Source organism: Scylla paramamosain, chromosome 2 (assembly GCF_035594125.1).
Source record: "Scylla paramamosain isolate STU-SP2022 chromosome 2, ASM3559412v1, whole genome shotgun sequence".
Classification (NCBI taxonomy): Eukaryota; Metazoa; Arthropoda; class Malacostraca; order Decapoda; family Portunidae; genus Scylla; species Scylla paramamosain.
In genome coordinates, this window is record NC_087152.1 from 19,361,901 (window position 1) to 19,377,500 (window position 15,600).

At 42.3% G+C, this 15,600-nt stretch overlaps 1 protein-coding gene across 1 annotated transcript in view; it reads left to right on the plus strand.

The window, feature by feature from the left end:
* The first annotated feature begins 15,005 nt into the window (after positions 1 to 15,005).
* Positions 15,006 to 15,600, plus strand: part of LOC135106614 (uncharacterized) — a 1,491-nt gene continuing 896 nt past the window's right edge. Inside the window, exons 1-2 of the mRNA XM_064015894.1 lie at positions 15,006 to 15,169; positions 15,589 to 15,600. The exon at positions 15,589 to 15,600 is cut by the window's right edge and continues 160 nt beyond it. Coding sequence (XP_063871964.1) covers positions 15,167 to 15,169; positions 15,589 to 15,600 — 15 coding nt within the window. The 5' untranslated portion in view covers positions 15,006 to 15,166. The remainder of the gene's footprint in view (positions 15,170 to 15,588) is intronic.

Below are 15,600 nucleotides of genomic sequence, written 5' to 3' on the forward strand. Positions count from 1 at the left end.
TCATTATTCCTCGGCATTTATAAGTGAAATGTTCAATAGTTTTCTATTTGCATGAAAACGTGTAATAAGTGTAAGTATCAGTATTTAATGCTATATTAAGCACCGAAGCCGATACTCACTTGTTGGTAGTGTGGGGTTAACCTGCTAGTCGCCTGCGGGCATCACTCACGGCCAAGTCGCGCTCAGACAAAGACGGGCAGGATGGTGACCGAGGTAAATACTTTAATTTTGTAGTAAAAACTGATTGTCATAGTGCCAAGTCAATTGCATGTATTGTTAATGAATATTGTAATATGTTGAAAGTGTTTAATATCAGTGTATAATGTTATTTTGTAAGAAATTGAGACCGAGAACTTGTTCGCAGTTCTTACGGTCATGCCTACCTCATCAATAAACGTGTCAGGGAGAACTGCCTTTCCTCGACCCTACGATGATGGGTGTGATCAGTAAAACAGATCACCTGAGAGCCAATCGATGCCCAGCCGGTGCGGCTACAGTAAGAACTCGGCCTACAAGCAAGAAATTGGCTCCATGTGAAACCGTAGCAAGAGTGAGTCACAGGACGAGGGGACGCTGACGTAAGCCTATAGGTTGACCTCTGAGGCCCTGGGGTCAGCTCTACCCTTGACGACAACCACTCCCTTCTACCCACTGTGCCTCGCCACCATTTTGTAGAACCCATGGTCACAGGCAAGAAAGTATAATATTATGTATGTGCACTGAATTGAGTAGCCTAAGTGAAAATTACCCACAATTAGCTAGTATTAAGAGTGGTAATTTTAATTGCTCTTTCAGTGTTTCAGTATTGACACAATTAAGTTGTTAGATATGTCTGATACTGAGGAAATTAATGCCATAGATGGCCTTAGGGAAGGTGAGGGTGAGCAAGTGGACAGGGATCAAACTTGTATTGAAGAAGTTAGTGTCAGGGAGCGAGTGCTGACCGACAAAGGAAGAGAATATCAAGTCAGTGTAACCAAAGGAAGAGCAGAGTCCTGTAAGCATAAATGGAGCAGTGTTACCAGCAAAATTAAGAAAGGATTAAAAATTGTAATTAGCCCCTTTGAATTAGAGCCCATGTCAAGTGAAGTAATAGAGGCATTTCATCAGTATTACGTGGAATACACAAAGCTGGTGGAACTAGAGCCAGAAAAGTCAGAGGAGCTAAATGAAGAGCTGGAACACAATCAACAAGTTCACCATGAAATATTAGAAAGTATAGAATGTAAAAGAAAAGAGTTAAAGAATGACAGAGGATCAATTTGTTCTAGCAAACGGTCTAGGCATTCTAGAATCTCATCTACTTCATCACGTTCATCAGCAGCACAAAGAAAGCAAGAAGTAGCAGCAAAGGTAGCCAGACTTAGAAAGGAAATGGAATATCATGATAGTTTAGCAGAGGCAGAAGTTATGTTAGCAAGAGACCAGGCAATGTTTGCAAAGAAAAAGAAAGAGAGAGATTTAGCAGTTGCTAGTGCAGAACTTAATGCTCTTAGCTTAGTTGAAGAAGAAGTAAAAATGCTTCCAGGTAATGATGAAAGTGTAGAGAAACAAAGTTATCTTCAACAATACATAGAGTCACAAAATGAAATGAAAGCACAAGCAATTGCAAATCAACAAAGTGACAATGCCATGCCTCACAAATATGTTACATTCCATGACCCACAGAAACCTTCTTCTTGCAATAGAGATAATGAATTGATGACAAATGAAGTACATGGACAAATATTTAGTGAACCTCAGGTAATAAATCTCAACCCTACAGCTCAAAGTCTTGTACCAAGCTCTCGTAGACACACTCATAATGTCAACATGCCTAATAATGTGAATAATGTGAGACAGAATCATCAATCCTTTTCCCATCCTGGGGAAACCTTTGCAATCAACATACCTGATCCCAATTGGAGCCTCCCTCCAATAGAGCCTAACACTTTTGATGGAGAACCCATGGAATTTCCAAGTTGGTTGAAAAACTTTGAAACTTATGTAGAGTCTAAAACTTCTATTGGTAAAGAGAGACTTGCCTACTTAGACAGGTATACAACTGGTGAGGCAAAGGATGCCATTAAAATGTTAATGCACTTTAACTCTGATGCTGACTATGTGCAAGCAAAGAAAATTCTTAGTGATAGATTTGGAAACAAAAGCATCATAGCTGATGCTTACACAAAAAAGTTAATGAATTGGCTACCAATCTCTCCGCATAATGGTCCAGCATTAACAGCATTCTCAGATTTTTTGAAGTGCTGTTTAGCTGCAATGAAACACACTTCTTATTTGTCATTTCTGAATGACCCTAGAGAGCAGAGAAAGGTGCTAGCAAAACTCCCTGAACATATTGTTCATGACTGGAGAAAGCAAGCGATGATATATCTTGATACTAACAGTAATAACAACACTTCTAGTAGCAATGAAGAGCACCACCCACCCTTTGAAATGTTATGTGAATTTGTCCAGAAAGAAGCAAAAGGAGCAAGCAATCCATTTCTTTCCTGGAATTCAGTAAGTAGGGAAGTAAATGACTGGATCAAAACTCACACAAGGGCAACCAATTGGAAACCAAGGGAATCATACATCATGACAAAGAATAAAGGGAGTAGAACTTTCATGGCTAAAGCAATTGAGGAAAAACCAATGTGGTCATTCCAAAGTAAAGTAAATGTACAAGCCAACAAACAGTATCCCAAGGACCAGGAAAGGAAAGGACGATTCTGTCACTACTGTACAAAGGATCATGATTTAGATGATTGCAAGGAATTTGCCAAACTTGATGGTAATACTAGGTACAAATTTGCTAAAGGAAAATGGTTATGTACAGGGTGTCTAAAAATGGGTCACAAAGGAAAGGATTGTAGAAGAAGGAAAGTTTGTAAAGTAAGTCAGAGATACCATCCCACAGCTCTTCACAATGATGATATGACAAGAACTGAGAGCCAAAAGGTGCCAGCACAAGCAACTCAGCCTAAAAATGATAAACCCACAGTAGTAGCAAATAAGGTCAAAGTTACAGAATCAGTGACACATGACATGCACACCATGATAGTTCCTGTATGGTTACATCATGTTAGTAATGAAGAGAATAAAGTTTTAGTGTATGCCCTGCTGGATGAGCAGTCTGATGCTTCATTCATCAAGGAAAGCACTCTGAATAAATTGGGAGTTAGTGGACCATCAGTGTCACTCAATATCCACACAATAAGTGGAAAACAAATCACTGATTCTATCAAAATTCATGGACTTAAAGTAAGAGGTTATAATGAAGAAGTGGAAATATCAATCCCTTCAGCATATTCAACAGAAAACATTTCAGCTGGACGGAGTCAGATACCAAGGCCCGAGACTGCTTGTGACTGGCCCCACTTAAAGGCAATCTCTGACAAACTAATGAAATATGACCCAAACGTTGACATAGGACTCCTCATTGGTCTTGATTGTGCAGAAGCCATTATGGCAGAAGAGCAAATAGCAGGTGATAGCAAGAAGCATCCCTATGCTCGTAGGACAGAGCTAGGTTGGGGGATCATTGGTAAAATCTCACCCCATTCAAGTCCATTGGAGGATACAGTGGTAGTCTACAGAACAGTGACACAAGAAGTAGAAATCAATGAAGAAAAGAGGGTTAATTTCTTAGTGGTTCCTACTAAAACCAGAGATGATTAATCCTTCTCAAGTGAGAGATGAGTTTGAACTTGACTTCAGTGATAGAAAGTCAGCTGACACTCCATTATCATATGAAGATAAAAGGTTTATGAGTAAGATGAAAGAAGGAGTACATCAGCTGAAGGATGGCCATTATGAGTTGCCCCTTCCTCTTAAAGATGATAATGTCAAGCTTCCAAACAACAAACTATTAGCAGAGCAGAGACTCAAGAAGTTAAGAGCTAAACTAGAGAAGGATAATCAACACAAAGGTGATTACAAAGTGTTCATGGATGATATGATTACAAAAGGTTATGCAGAGGTTGTACCGACAAAGGATTTAGTTAGGAATGATGGTAAGGTCTGGTACATTCCACATCATGGAGTCTATCATCCGAGAAAGCCAAAGAAGTTAAGAGTTGTATTTGACTGTAGTGCAAACTACAGGAACCAGTCATTAAGGCCCAGACCTTACCAACAAACTTATTGGAGTGTTGTGTAGGTTTAGGCAAGAAAGGATTGCACTTGTATGTGATATAGAAGCAATGTACCATCAAGTGAAGGTCAACCCAGAACACAGAAACATGTTAAGATTCCTTTGGTGGGAAAATGGTGACCTTAATAATGAGATAGCTGAATACAGGATGACAGCTCACCTGTTTGGAGCTACTTCATCTCCAAGTGTAGCCAACTTTGCACTTAAGAAAGCTGCAGATGACTACGGGTGTGGATCTGATGCAGCCAAGTTTGTAAGAAACAACTTTTATGTTGATGATGGTTTGAAGTCAGTAGCTACAATGGATGAAGCTGTCACTCTTATTCAGCAAAGCAAAGAATTATGTTACAAGGGAGGTTTTAACCTTCATAAGTTCTTGTCAAACAACAAAGCTGTATTAGCTGCAATTTCTCCTCATGAGAGAGCAGATGGAATTAAAAGTTTGGATTTTAGTAAGAATGAAGACACACTGCCTATAGAAAGAACTTTGGGAGTTGAGTGGTGCATAGAATCTGACACATTTCAATTTAGAATAAAGCTGAAAGACAAGCCACTCACCAGGAGAGGCATTCTGTCAACAGTGAGCTCTATATATGATCCATTAGGTCTAGTGTCATCTCTCATACTGACTGGAAAGCAAATTTTACAAGAATTATGTAAGAATGCAGTTGATTGGGATGATGAGGTGCCAGATTATGTCAAACCTAAATGGTTAAAATGGAAGGATGAGCTGCACAAACTAGATCAGTTAAAGGTTCCTAGATGCTACAAACTTGATGACTTTGGGGAAGTAGAAAAGGTTGAACTCCATCACTTTTCAGATGCCTGTCAAGAGGGATATGGCCAGTGCTCATATATTAGATTAATTAGCAAGACTGGCCGAATTCATTGTGCATTAGTAATGGCAAAGTCATGTGTCACACCTCTAAAAACCATAACAATTCCCAGACTAGAACTAGCAGCAGCAGTGGTGTCAGTTAGGATCCATAAACTCTTGAAGGGAGAACTTGAGTATAATAATGTGGTAAAAGGAGTATGTGCAATTCCTACAAATTAGAAATAAGTGGACAACACCAAAGAGGAATCTCAGTGTAAATGACATAGTTATCATCAAAGATCAGAATGTAGCAAGGAACCAGTGGAAACTGGGAAGAGTAACAGAAGTATCTCCTGATCATGATGGCCTAGTAAGAAAGGTTAAGGTCCTGGTTTCAGACTGTAATCTCGACAACCAGGGAAGACACATAAAGGCAAACAGGACCATCATAGAGAGGCCAATACATAGTCTAGTATTGCTGTTAGAAGGTAATGCATAATAATAGACTGGAGCATCCCCGCCAAGGAGCCAATGTAACAAAACATATTATGTGCTAATCCTAGTTTTAAGGTACATACTAATGTTAATTTAAGGTAAATTGTTACACAATTTAGGGGAGCCATGTTACTGTATGTAAAGCGTATGTACCTCACGTCATTATTCCTCGGCATTTATAAGTGAAATGTTCAATAGTTTTCTATTTGCATGAAAACGTGTAATATGTGTAAGTATCAGTATTTAATGCTATATTAAGCACCGATGCCGATACTCACTTGTTGGTAGTGTGGGGTTAACCTGCTAGTCGCCTGCGGGCATCACTCACGGCCAAGTCGCGCTCAGACAAAGACGGGCAGGATGGTGACCGAGGTAAATACTTTAATTTTGTAGTAAAAACTGATTGTCATGGTGCCAAGTCAATTGCATGTATTGTTAATGAATATTGTAATATGTTGAAAGTGTTTAATATCAGTGTATAATGTTATTTTGTAAGAAATTGAGACCGAGAACTTGTTCGCAGTTCTTACGGTCATGCCTACCTCATCAATAAACGTGTCAGGGAGAACTGCCTTTCCTCGACCCTATGATGATGGGTGTGATCAGTAAAACAGATCACCTGAGAGCCAATTGATGCCCAGCCGGTGCGGCTACAGTTGGTCTGCACGGTAAACTCTGCCCTGTAGAGGTAGTGGTGAAAATGACTCAGGCTCTTCACCACTGCGGCCAACTTCTTCCTTGTCATGCAGTAGTTCCTCTTTGGTTTCGAGAGCTTGGTGTTGAAGCCACCATGCGCTCTTACTCGACCTGGGACAGCACAGCTCCCACTCCTTCGGTACTGGTGTCCATGTCCAGCAGGTAATGGAGGCTCAGGTTGAGGCATGGATGCACAGGCACATCCACTAAGGCCCGCTTCAATGTCTTGAACGCCTGCTGGTATGCCTCATTCCACTGAAAGCTTGCCCCTTCCTAGTGAGCTGGTGGAGTGGAGCAGTGACGGTGGCAATCTCAGCACAAACCCCCATAATAAGAACACAAGCCAAGGAAGCTCTTCACCCCCTCCATGTCGGTGGGCACCAGCCAGCCCTTGACTGCCATCACCTTCAGTGGGTCCGTGCGGATGCCTTCTTGCTCCACCACGTGGCACAGGAAAGGCACCTCTGACTGGAAGAAGGTGCAGTTCTTGGAGCCGAGTTTCAGGTTGGCTGCTCGCAGACAACGCATCACTTCCTCCAGGCGATTCAGCTCCTCCTTGAAGGTATTCCCAAACACAAGGAGGTTATATAGGTACACCTGGGCTGACTTCCAGTGCAGTCCCTCAAGCACCCATACCATCAGCCTCTCGAAGCAGCTGAGAGCGTTGCACAGGCTAAAGGGTATCATTCTAAACTGCCACAGCTCCTGGCCAAAGAATGGAAAAGGCAGTCTTCTGTTTGTCCTCCTCTGCCATCTCCACCTGGTGGTACCTAGACTTGAGATCCAGTGTCGAGAACCACTGGACTCCAGCCAATGCATCCAATATGTTGTCCATCCGAGGCAAGGGGTACATGTCCATCACTGTCATGGTGTTAAGGGCACGATAGTCAACACAGAACCTCTTCATGCCGTCTTTCTTCTCCATCAAGACCACTGGCAAGCACCACAGGCTGTCAGACCTCTCAATCACACCTGCAGCAGCCATCTCCTACAAGGCATGCTACATTTCCGGCTTAGCAGGTGCCACTCAAGGCGGAGGTTGCTTGATGGGGTGACTATCTCAGGTGTGAACAGTGTGTTTCATCAGAGATGCATAGCCCAAGTCCAGGTCACCGCTGCTGAAGATGTCAGCATTGTGGGTGAGCATCCTTCACACCACCCTGGTCTACTGCTCTGACAGGTGGTCCATGTTCCTGCAAGCTGAGTCCTCCAGGTATGGAGGTAATGTCCCCACAGCAGCTTCCTTCTCCTCCTTGGCCCCGAAGCGTGGCTCCTCCTGGGATGGCGGGACGGTGGCGGTGGTCAGGTGGGCGTCCCTTCAGCCGCATGGCAAGATACATTGCTCTGCTTCTCACTCTCCTTGCTCCGAGCGTCGAGTCCGAGGATCAAGGGCACCTCCTGGCCACGCACCCTCAACTTCCACTCCCCCGAGATCCACACACACTCCTACTCATGTGAGGAAGTCAATTCCCAGCAGGCTTCCAGGGTGGCGATGAAGACTGGCATGTGCTCCATCACACCTTCTATACCGACGTTCACCATCACAGGACCCCACATTGTGACACACTCAATGATGATGCCACATATCCGCTATGCAGCCTCCAGCAAACAGCGCACCTCCACCAAGTCCTTCCTCATGAACGTTTTCTCAGAGCCCGTGTCTACTACCAGCCAAGTAGAAGGCCCATTCACTGTTCCCACCACTCACATGGCCATGGGCGCTGCTGTGAGCTGGCAACTTATTCCAGTTGGGGCTGTGCAACCCCCAGCTGAGGCACCACCCTGCTGCCCAGCCTAGCCGCGTTTCCCACATACCACTCCCTTGGTATCCTGGCAATTCCTTGAGCGGTGTCCTGTCTGGCCACAACTCCAGCAGCAAGGCTCGATGAATACACAACTGGTATCCTCCAGCGAGCGTGACCTTCGTAGCTAGCCACACTGCCTCTCCCGGTGGCCCACCTTGCCACACACCCAGCAGGCTCCTCTGAACTCCTCAGGGCTCTTCTTCCTCTGGTGGTCTGCCTTTCCAGTCTTCATCCTCCTGGCTCTGATGTGGCGAGGCAGGGGGTCGGCTCCCCCTGCATAATAGGGGTGTTCCAGCCCTGGAGTGCCGGCTGTGCTCCTCATGAAAGCCTCCATCTCGAAAGCTCAGGTCAGCGCCTCCTGAACGTCCTTTGGGTGGGCCTACTTCATGTAGATTTGCAGCTGCGAATCCTGAAGGGCGTTCACGAAGCAGTCCCTCCTCAAGAGGTTCACCACGTCGTCCTGTGCCATTGGGTACGCCCGGCGGACCAAGGACTCCACCTTCTACCCCAACTGCGTGAGGGGCTCTCCTCTGTCCCTCACCTGCACCTTCAGGCAATGCCCTGTACACTTCAGCTTGCGGGAGGTAACCACAGCTACGATGCAAGGTCTCCACCAGGTCGCTGTAAGACACCCTCAGATGGCCCAGAACCTCCACTGCCTGGCCCCGTTGACTGGTGATAAACTGCAGGGCTCGTTTCACCGTGATCCATCCCTGGACCTCTGTCAGCATCTCATACTGGGCCTGGTAAGCCTTCCAAGGAACCTTACCATCCAACTCTGCTGGCTTCCTCCACCTGTGGCTGGTCCGCGGGGAAGGAGGTGATCCATAGTTTCTGCTGTCCCCCTCCTCGCTGCTGGGTGGCGAGGGAGGGCGAAGAGAGGTGAAGCAACCTCCCAGTGCAGGTACAGAGCATGTGGCCTGCACAGCTCATACACGTCCTCCCGATTTCCCGCTAACCCTTCCCAGATGACGCGCTGCTCCGCTACCTCTTGCCAACACGTTGCTACTTCATGTACTGTTTCCCTGACCTGCCTCTTGATGTCAATCAAAGTCTCTTGCAGTTCCTCCTTGACACGACCACAGTACTCCAGGACACGAGCGCAGCTCTCGTCAGTGTACCGCTGGCCCCGGTCGTACATCGCCTGCATCTCGCTCTGAAGGGAGAGTTTAACGTCCTCCACCATCTTCTGTGTCTGCTGTGCCACCTACAGTATCTGCTGTGACTGCTGTGTCAACTGCTTGACTATGAGAGCCAGCATGTCTGGCTTTTCCTCCGGGGGAAGCTGTCCCGCCAACACATGGCAACACTGTATCCTCTTCTCCCACGCTACCCGTCAAGCTGTCCGCCATCTTACCCTTGTCCGCGTCCCCCGGCAAAACAAGCAACAGAAACTATCCCAATTCCTGACACCACTGTTATGAAACTGCCTCTCTCCAGTCTCCCACAGCACCTTCACTTCTGCACGGCCCCAGAAGACCAGGGGAGAGAGGGAGAGGGAGCATTTGCAGTACTTGCCTTCTCTAGCCACACAAAAGCCTGGGGAAAGGATTTTCACTGGGTCCTTGTAGCCTGCTCACGAGGGAACATCTTGTTCAGCCTGGCAGAGGTCTCACAGCAGTCACCAACCCAAGGGGCAGGGAAAGATAGGTAGATTAATTAGGTCAGAATCGGATGCCATCGCCTTGCAGGCAGACTTAGATAGAATGAATGAATGGATGGATAGATGGCAAATGCAATTTAATATCAATAAATGCAAAGTGCTTAGCGTAGGTAGAGGAAACCCACACAATAGGTACACATTAGACAACCAAACTCTGGTAGGTACAGGGTACGAGAAAGATTTAGGAGTTATAGTTAGCTCTGAACTCCGTCTAGGGAAACAATGCATAGAAGCCAGAAACAAGGCAAATAGGGTACTAGGATTAATTTTTAGGAGTGTTAAAAGTAGAAGGCCGGGAGTAATATTAAAGTTATACTTGGCGCTGGTCAGACCTCATCTAGACTACGCGGTGCAGTTCTGGTCCCCGCATTACAGGAAAGATATAGGTCTATTAGAATCAGTACAGAGGAGAATGACTAAAAGGATACAGGAGATGAGGAGTATCCCTTACGAGGCGAGGTTGAAGCTGTTAAATTTACACTCTTTAGAGAGACGTAGGTTAAGAGGGGACCTGATAGAAGTCTTTAAGTGGTATAAGGGTTATAACAAGGGAGATGTAAGCAAAATTCTTAGGATCAGCAACCAGGGTAGAACAAGAAATAACGGGTTCAAGCTTGAAAAATTTAGGTTTAGGAAGGAGATAGGAAAAAATTGGTTCTCAAATAGAGTGGTAGATGAGTGGAACGGACTCAGTAATCATGTAGTTAGTGCTAGGACACTAGAGAGCTTTAAGAGAAGATTAGACAAGTTTATGGATGGGGATAGCAGATGGAACTAGGTAGGTGTGTTTCATACAGGGACTGCCACGTGTAAGCCTGGTCGCTTCTTGCAGCTTCCTTTATTTCTTATGTTCTTATGTTCTTAAGAGAGACGCCAAGTCTCACGAGAGACACTGGTTTATTTCAACACTGTACAAACGCAGTCACAATACCTGTCTATTCTTCACATGCGGCAGCAATACCACAAGCTCACTGTCCTGGCACACAGTTTCCCCAACTGGGTGAGAAGGCACTCCCAACAGCACAGGGGCAGACAAAGTGAAGGTAAGCAGGGGGAAGCCACGCACGCGCCTGTCTCTCTCGCGGTTCAACTCTGAACTCTGCGACTCTGCCCCGACGCCGCTACCCGCCTTTGGGGTGACGCTACTCTTCACTGCCAATTCTCCCTGGCTGTTCTGCTGCTCACCCACACCCACGCACAGATACACATACAGACATACACACATACACACAGGGGCACATACGTAACAATATCACCTTGTTTTATGTTTATTTAAAATATAACTTTCTATCAAAGGAATGCCATCTCTTTTTACTAATCTGTATCTTCTTTTCATCCCATTTCTGGTGTTTCTGATTACTGCAGTCATTTACAAACTCTTCTTATTTTCTACCTTTAGTTTAATACTAGAGTTGTAACTAAAAGCATAAGTACTGTGAGATGACTTATACACTCATAATCATTGATCTTTAGGGTTTTTGCATCATGGCAAAGACTTGTCACTATCATTAACTGTTTAATTGAAGACTCACAAGACTGAAGATGGCTCACAGAAGGTGAGATGCATAAGGTTTAAATGAGACATGATTGCCAAATGAAATACTTGAAAATAAATTTGACAGATGATAATTGTAAATTTCAAGAAATAGGACATGCAAAATAAGCTTCAATCTAAAATGTGTTTCTCTGTGGTTTTCCTAAAATTTTTACTGAATTAAAAAAATAAATCACAATGGGATCTGTACAGAGAATGGACATGTTTATAAAGCACTGCCTGTACACCAGTATAATTATAAAGATTCTTGCAGGGAAAGTTAGTCAGTTGTGCACAGGCACAACTGTGCAAGGTGTCAAAATTTATTATCAAATGAAGATACACAAAAGATAAATAAAAAGAAAATGCATGCATGCAAAGTAAACAAACAAAAAAAATATAATCTGCCCCCTTCTGAAGCTGCTGGACCAAATACGCGATCACAGTAGACCCATTTCTTTAATGATGATTATATCAATAGTAATAGCAGCTGTCATAAAATAAACTATTATAATAATTAAGTAGGAAGACACTCGTTTAACTTTATAATTCTAAAATGGCAGCAAGTGAACAAATATGGTATGTTATTTTTCATACATGTTGAGTGTACTTAACTATATCAGTATCTGGTCACCATGATGAGTTTAAACCGGAGAGAGAGAGAGAGAGAGAGAGAGAGAGAGAGAGAGAGAGAGAGAGAGAGAGAGAGAGAGAGAGAGAGAGAGAGAGAGAGAGAATTAAGTCTTAATTAATGTTATTTCTGGTCCTGTGTTTCTTTGGAGAGATGTTCAATGTTTGGCAAATATGTTGTCGTTTTGAGTTTCAGGCAGGACTGCAGGCTTGCATCATTCAGTCGGCTGCGTAGTTTGTTTTTTTATAAAGTTCATGCTAGAAAACACTTGTTCACACACGGTAAGTAGATCCAAAAATAGAGAGAATGCCAAAGGCATATCTTTTCATGTGTGTGTAGGTGTCTGGTAAGGAATTCCACACTTCATACACAATCTGATCTCGTTTTTGTACCCCAGACAATTCAGTCCATTTGTGCTGAAATGCCAGTGTAGCATGTTGTTTCTCCAGGTTTTCAATATCGAAGACCATGCCTCTGAATTTTGAAGTCTATAAGTCTTTTCCCTGCAAGTCAGCTAATTCCAGTTCCAGTTCTGCTTGATTCACTCCAGTAAAAGCTCAAAAATTGAGTGAGTCTGTATCTGCATCACAAATGACAACGTGGCCTTTTCTGAATTCTTGAAAACGTCCTTCAAAGGATTTTTTTTTCATTTTCATTAGTGCATTTTTTTATGATATCAATATCCAGCTCAAAGTCTGTTCCTTCTTCAAATTGCTTTAATGAAGGAAAGTGAATCTGAGAGCCTCTCTCAACATCTCTAACAAAGATAGTTTTCGTTCAAAGGAAAGGACTTCTTCCAAAAGCATCAGAGCAGTGTTTCCCTCTCCTTGTAGTTTCCTGTTGAGCTCAAGTGATATCCACCAAGAAGTGAAACTTCTGTAGCCATTCAGGATTTGTAAGGCATGCATATTCATGTTGGCCTTTCTCCTCCAGAAATTTCTTCACTTCCTCAAGGAATGCTGCAAAACGTGCAAGCACCCGACCCCTAGAAACCCAACGGACTTTGTTATGTAAGAGGAGGTCTGAATACTGGGAATCGACTTCTTCCAGAAGTTCACGAAACTGTCAGTGGTTTAAGCCTTTTGCCATTATTTTGTCCATTACTTCAGTGAACTCTGATGGGCAAGTTTGTGCACACAATCTTGGTGAACGATGCAGTGAAATGATATTACTTCACAATACAGCTCTCGGTTTAAGAGAGAAACAAACCCCTCATGTATACCTGTCATACTCGGTGCACCATCAGTTGCAACATAAATAATGTGGTTGGTCTGAATTCCTTTTTCCTTAAGGCAGGTAATAATTGTTGAAAATATATCCTCACCTCTAGTTTGACCAGTGAGAGGCAACAAGTCAATGAGTTCTTCTTGTGGGCCTTCAGAATTGACATACCTACCAAGAAGAGCAACTTGTGCAATATCGTCAACATCACATGACTCATCACAAGCAATTGAAAAGCCACAGGCTGAATTGATGTCCACAATTTGCTGATTGGTGGTGTCTTGTGCAAGTTTCAATGCTCTGTCCCTCATCGTTTTAGCAGACAATGGCATATTCTTTTCTTAATTATTTCATCCTTGTTTTTTTTAATCCTCTGAACAGATGCATTGCTGCATTGATGAAACAGTCTTTTATATATTCACCATCTGTAAAAGGTTTTCCACGTTTTGCTATCTCATGATTTATCACAAAACTGGCAGTAGTTGTATCTTTGGAGGACTTCACCCATTTCGCAAATACATTCTGACTCCGCTTTGCTCTGAGCTGCAGTTCCTCCACAGCTTTCTTTCTGGCATCTCCAACTGGATAATTTTCAGCAAAATCACTATTTCCTCTGAAAATGGCTCTCAAGGTTGGATTTTTTTTTTTTTATTGTTGGCCAGTTTTTCACTGCATATGAGGCACAAAGGGTGCCCTCTAGAATTCTGAGCAAATGCAAAATGCTCGGTCCATTTACTCCTAAACTCTATTTTCATCTTCAATTTTCCTCTTCCTCGATGTCATTTCTCCAGTAATTGATTACGTCTTCATATCTTTCACTGAAGAAAAGGTCGTAATAGCAGCAGCAGCAGCAGCAGCAGCAGCAGTAGTAGTAGTAGTAGTAGTAGTAGTAGTAGTAGTAGTAGTAGTAGTAGTAGTAATATAGTAGTAGTAGTAATATAGTAGTAGTAGTAATATAGTAGTAGTAGTATAGTAGTATTAGTATTAGTAATAGTTAGTAGTAGTAATAGTTAGTAGTAGTAGTATAGTAGTAGTAGTAGCAGCAGTAGTAGTACTGGTATAGTAGTAGTAGTAGTAGTATAGCAGTACAAGTAGGAGGAGGAAAAATAGCCGTCCTAGTAACTATGGGAGTGCGTTTTCACTGAACGAGATGCCTGCCTACACTGCCAGGCAGTGTTGGACAGAAGCTGGGGTGGTTGGATGGACTTGTATCATAAAGGAATCATATTCGTACTATAGACGTAGACCTCGCGCCTCTCTCTCTCTCTCTCTCTCTCTCTCTCTCTCTCTCTCTCTCTCTCTCTCTCTCTCTCTCTCTCTCTCTCTCTCTCCGTGTCCTACGATAAGTTAGACAATTCTATGTAGGTGGCAGGAGCCGCACGTGTCTCTTGAAAGAGCCGCAGGTTGCTGACCTCTGCCCTAGTACATTGGGAAAAAAAAAAAAAAAAAAAAAAAAAATATATATATATATATATATATATATATATATATATATATATATATATATATATATACGAGTATATGTATATATATATATATATATATATATATATATATATATATATATATATATATATATATATATATATATATATATATATATATATATATATATATATATATATATATATATATATATATATATATATATATATATATATTCCTCCATGGATTTTGATGCTATGGAAGTTGATGATGAATTTGTCGTGTGAAGACGATTACGTCTGATGAACATAGGTGGAAGGGACAACGGAACAAGACGGAAAAAGACAACGGAAGAAGAAAAAGAAAAAGTAATAATGGAAAGCGTAAACATCTACAAATTGAAAATAGTAATAACAACAACAACAATAATAATAATAATAATAATAATAATAATAATAATAATAATAATAATAATAATAATAATAATAATAATAATAATAACAAATATATGAAATAGATAAATAAAGTTCTGGAATGATGGCCAAGGAGCCGCTTTAAGTAATCTCTGCAAAAACGACCCACAGTATTATGTAAAAACAAGACATATCGGAAATCCCATCCCTGTGTCGACATCTACCTGGGGATATAAGCAGGGAGGCAAGGGTAGGTAAGGCAGAGCAGAACTAGACACTGTGGTGAACACACCTGCCTTTACCAACGGCTTCTTCAAGAACCTATTAAAATATGGTATGTACAGTCTCTCTCTCTCTCTCTCTCTCTCTCTCTCTCTCTCTCTCTCTCTCTCTCTCTCTCTCTCTCTCTCTCTCTCTCTCTCCTGCCATATCTATTTCATGTTTTATCATTATTATTATTATTATTATTATTATTATTATTATTATTATTATTATTATTATTACTTATCCATGATATGTCACCTATTATTCCTTGTTTTCCAGTTTAGGTAATTAATGAAAAGAAAACATCAGAACGCAATCGTTATTTAGATAAAGCACTATGCGCAAAGAAAACTATTTTCCTTTATGGCTATAGAAATTAGAATTGCATGGAAGCTACTGTATTTGGTTGAAAATGCTCACTACCACTTCTCGAATCTCTCCATAATTACACCATTACAAATACTACCAATTTCAATAATCTATTAACAGAAGGTGCAAATT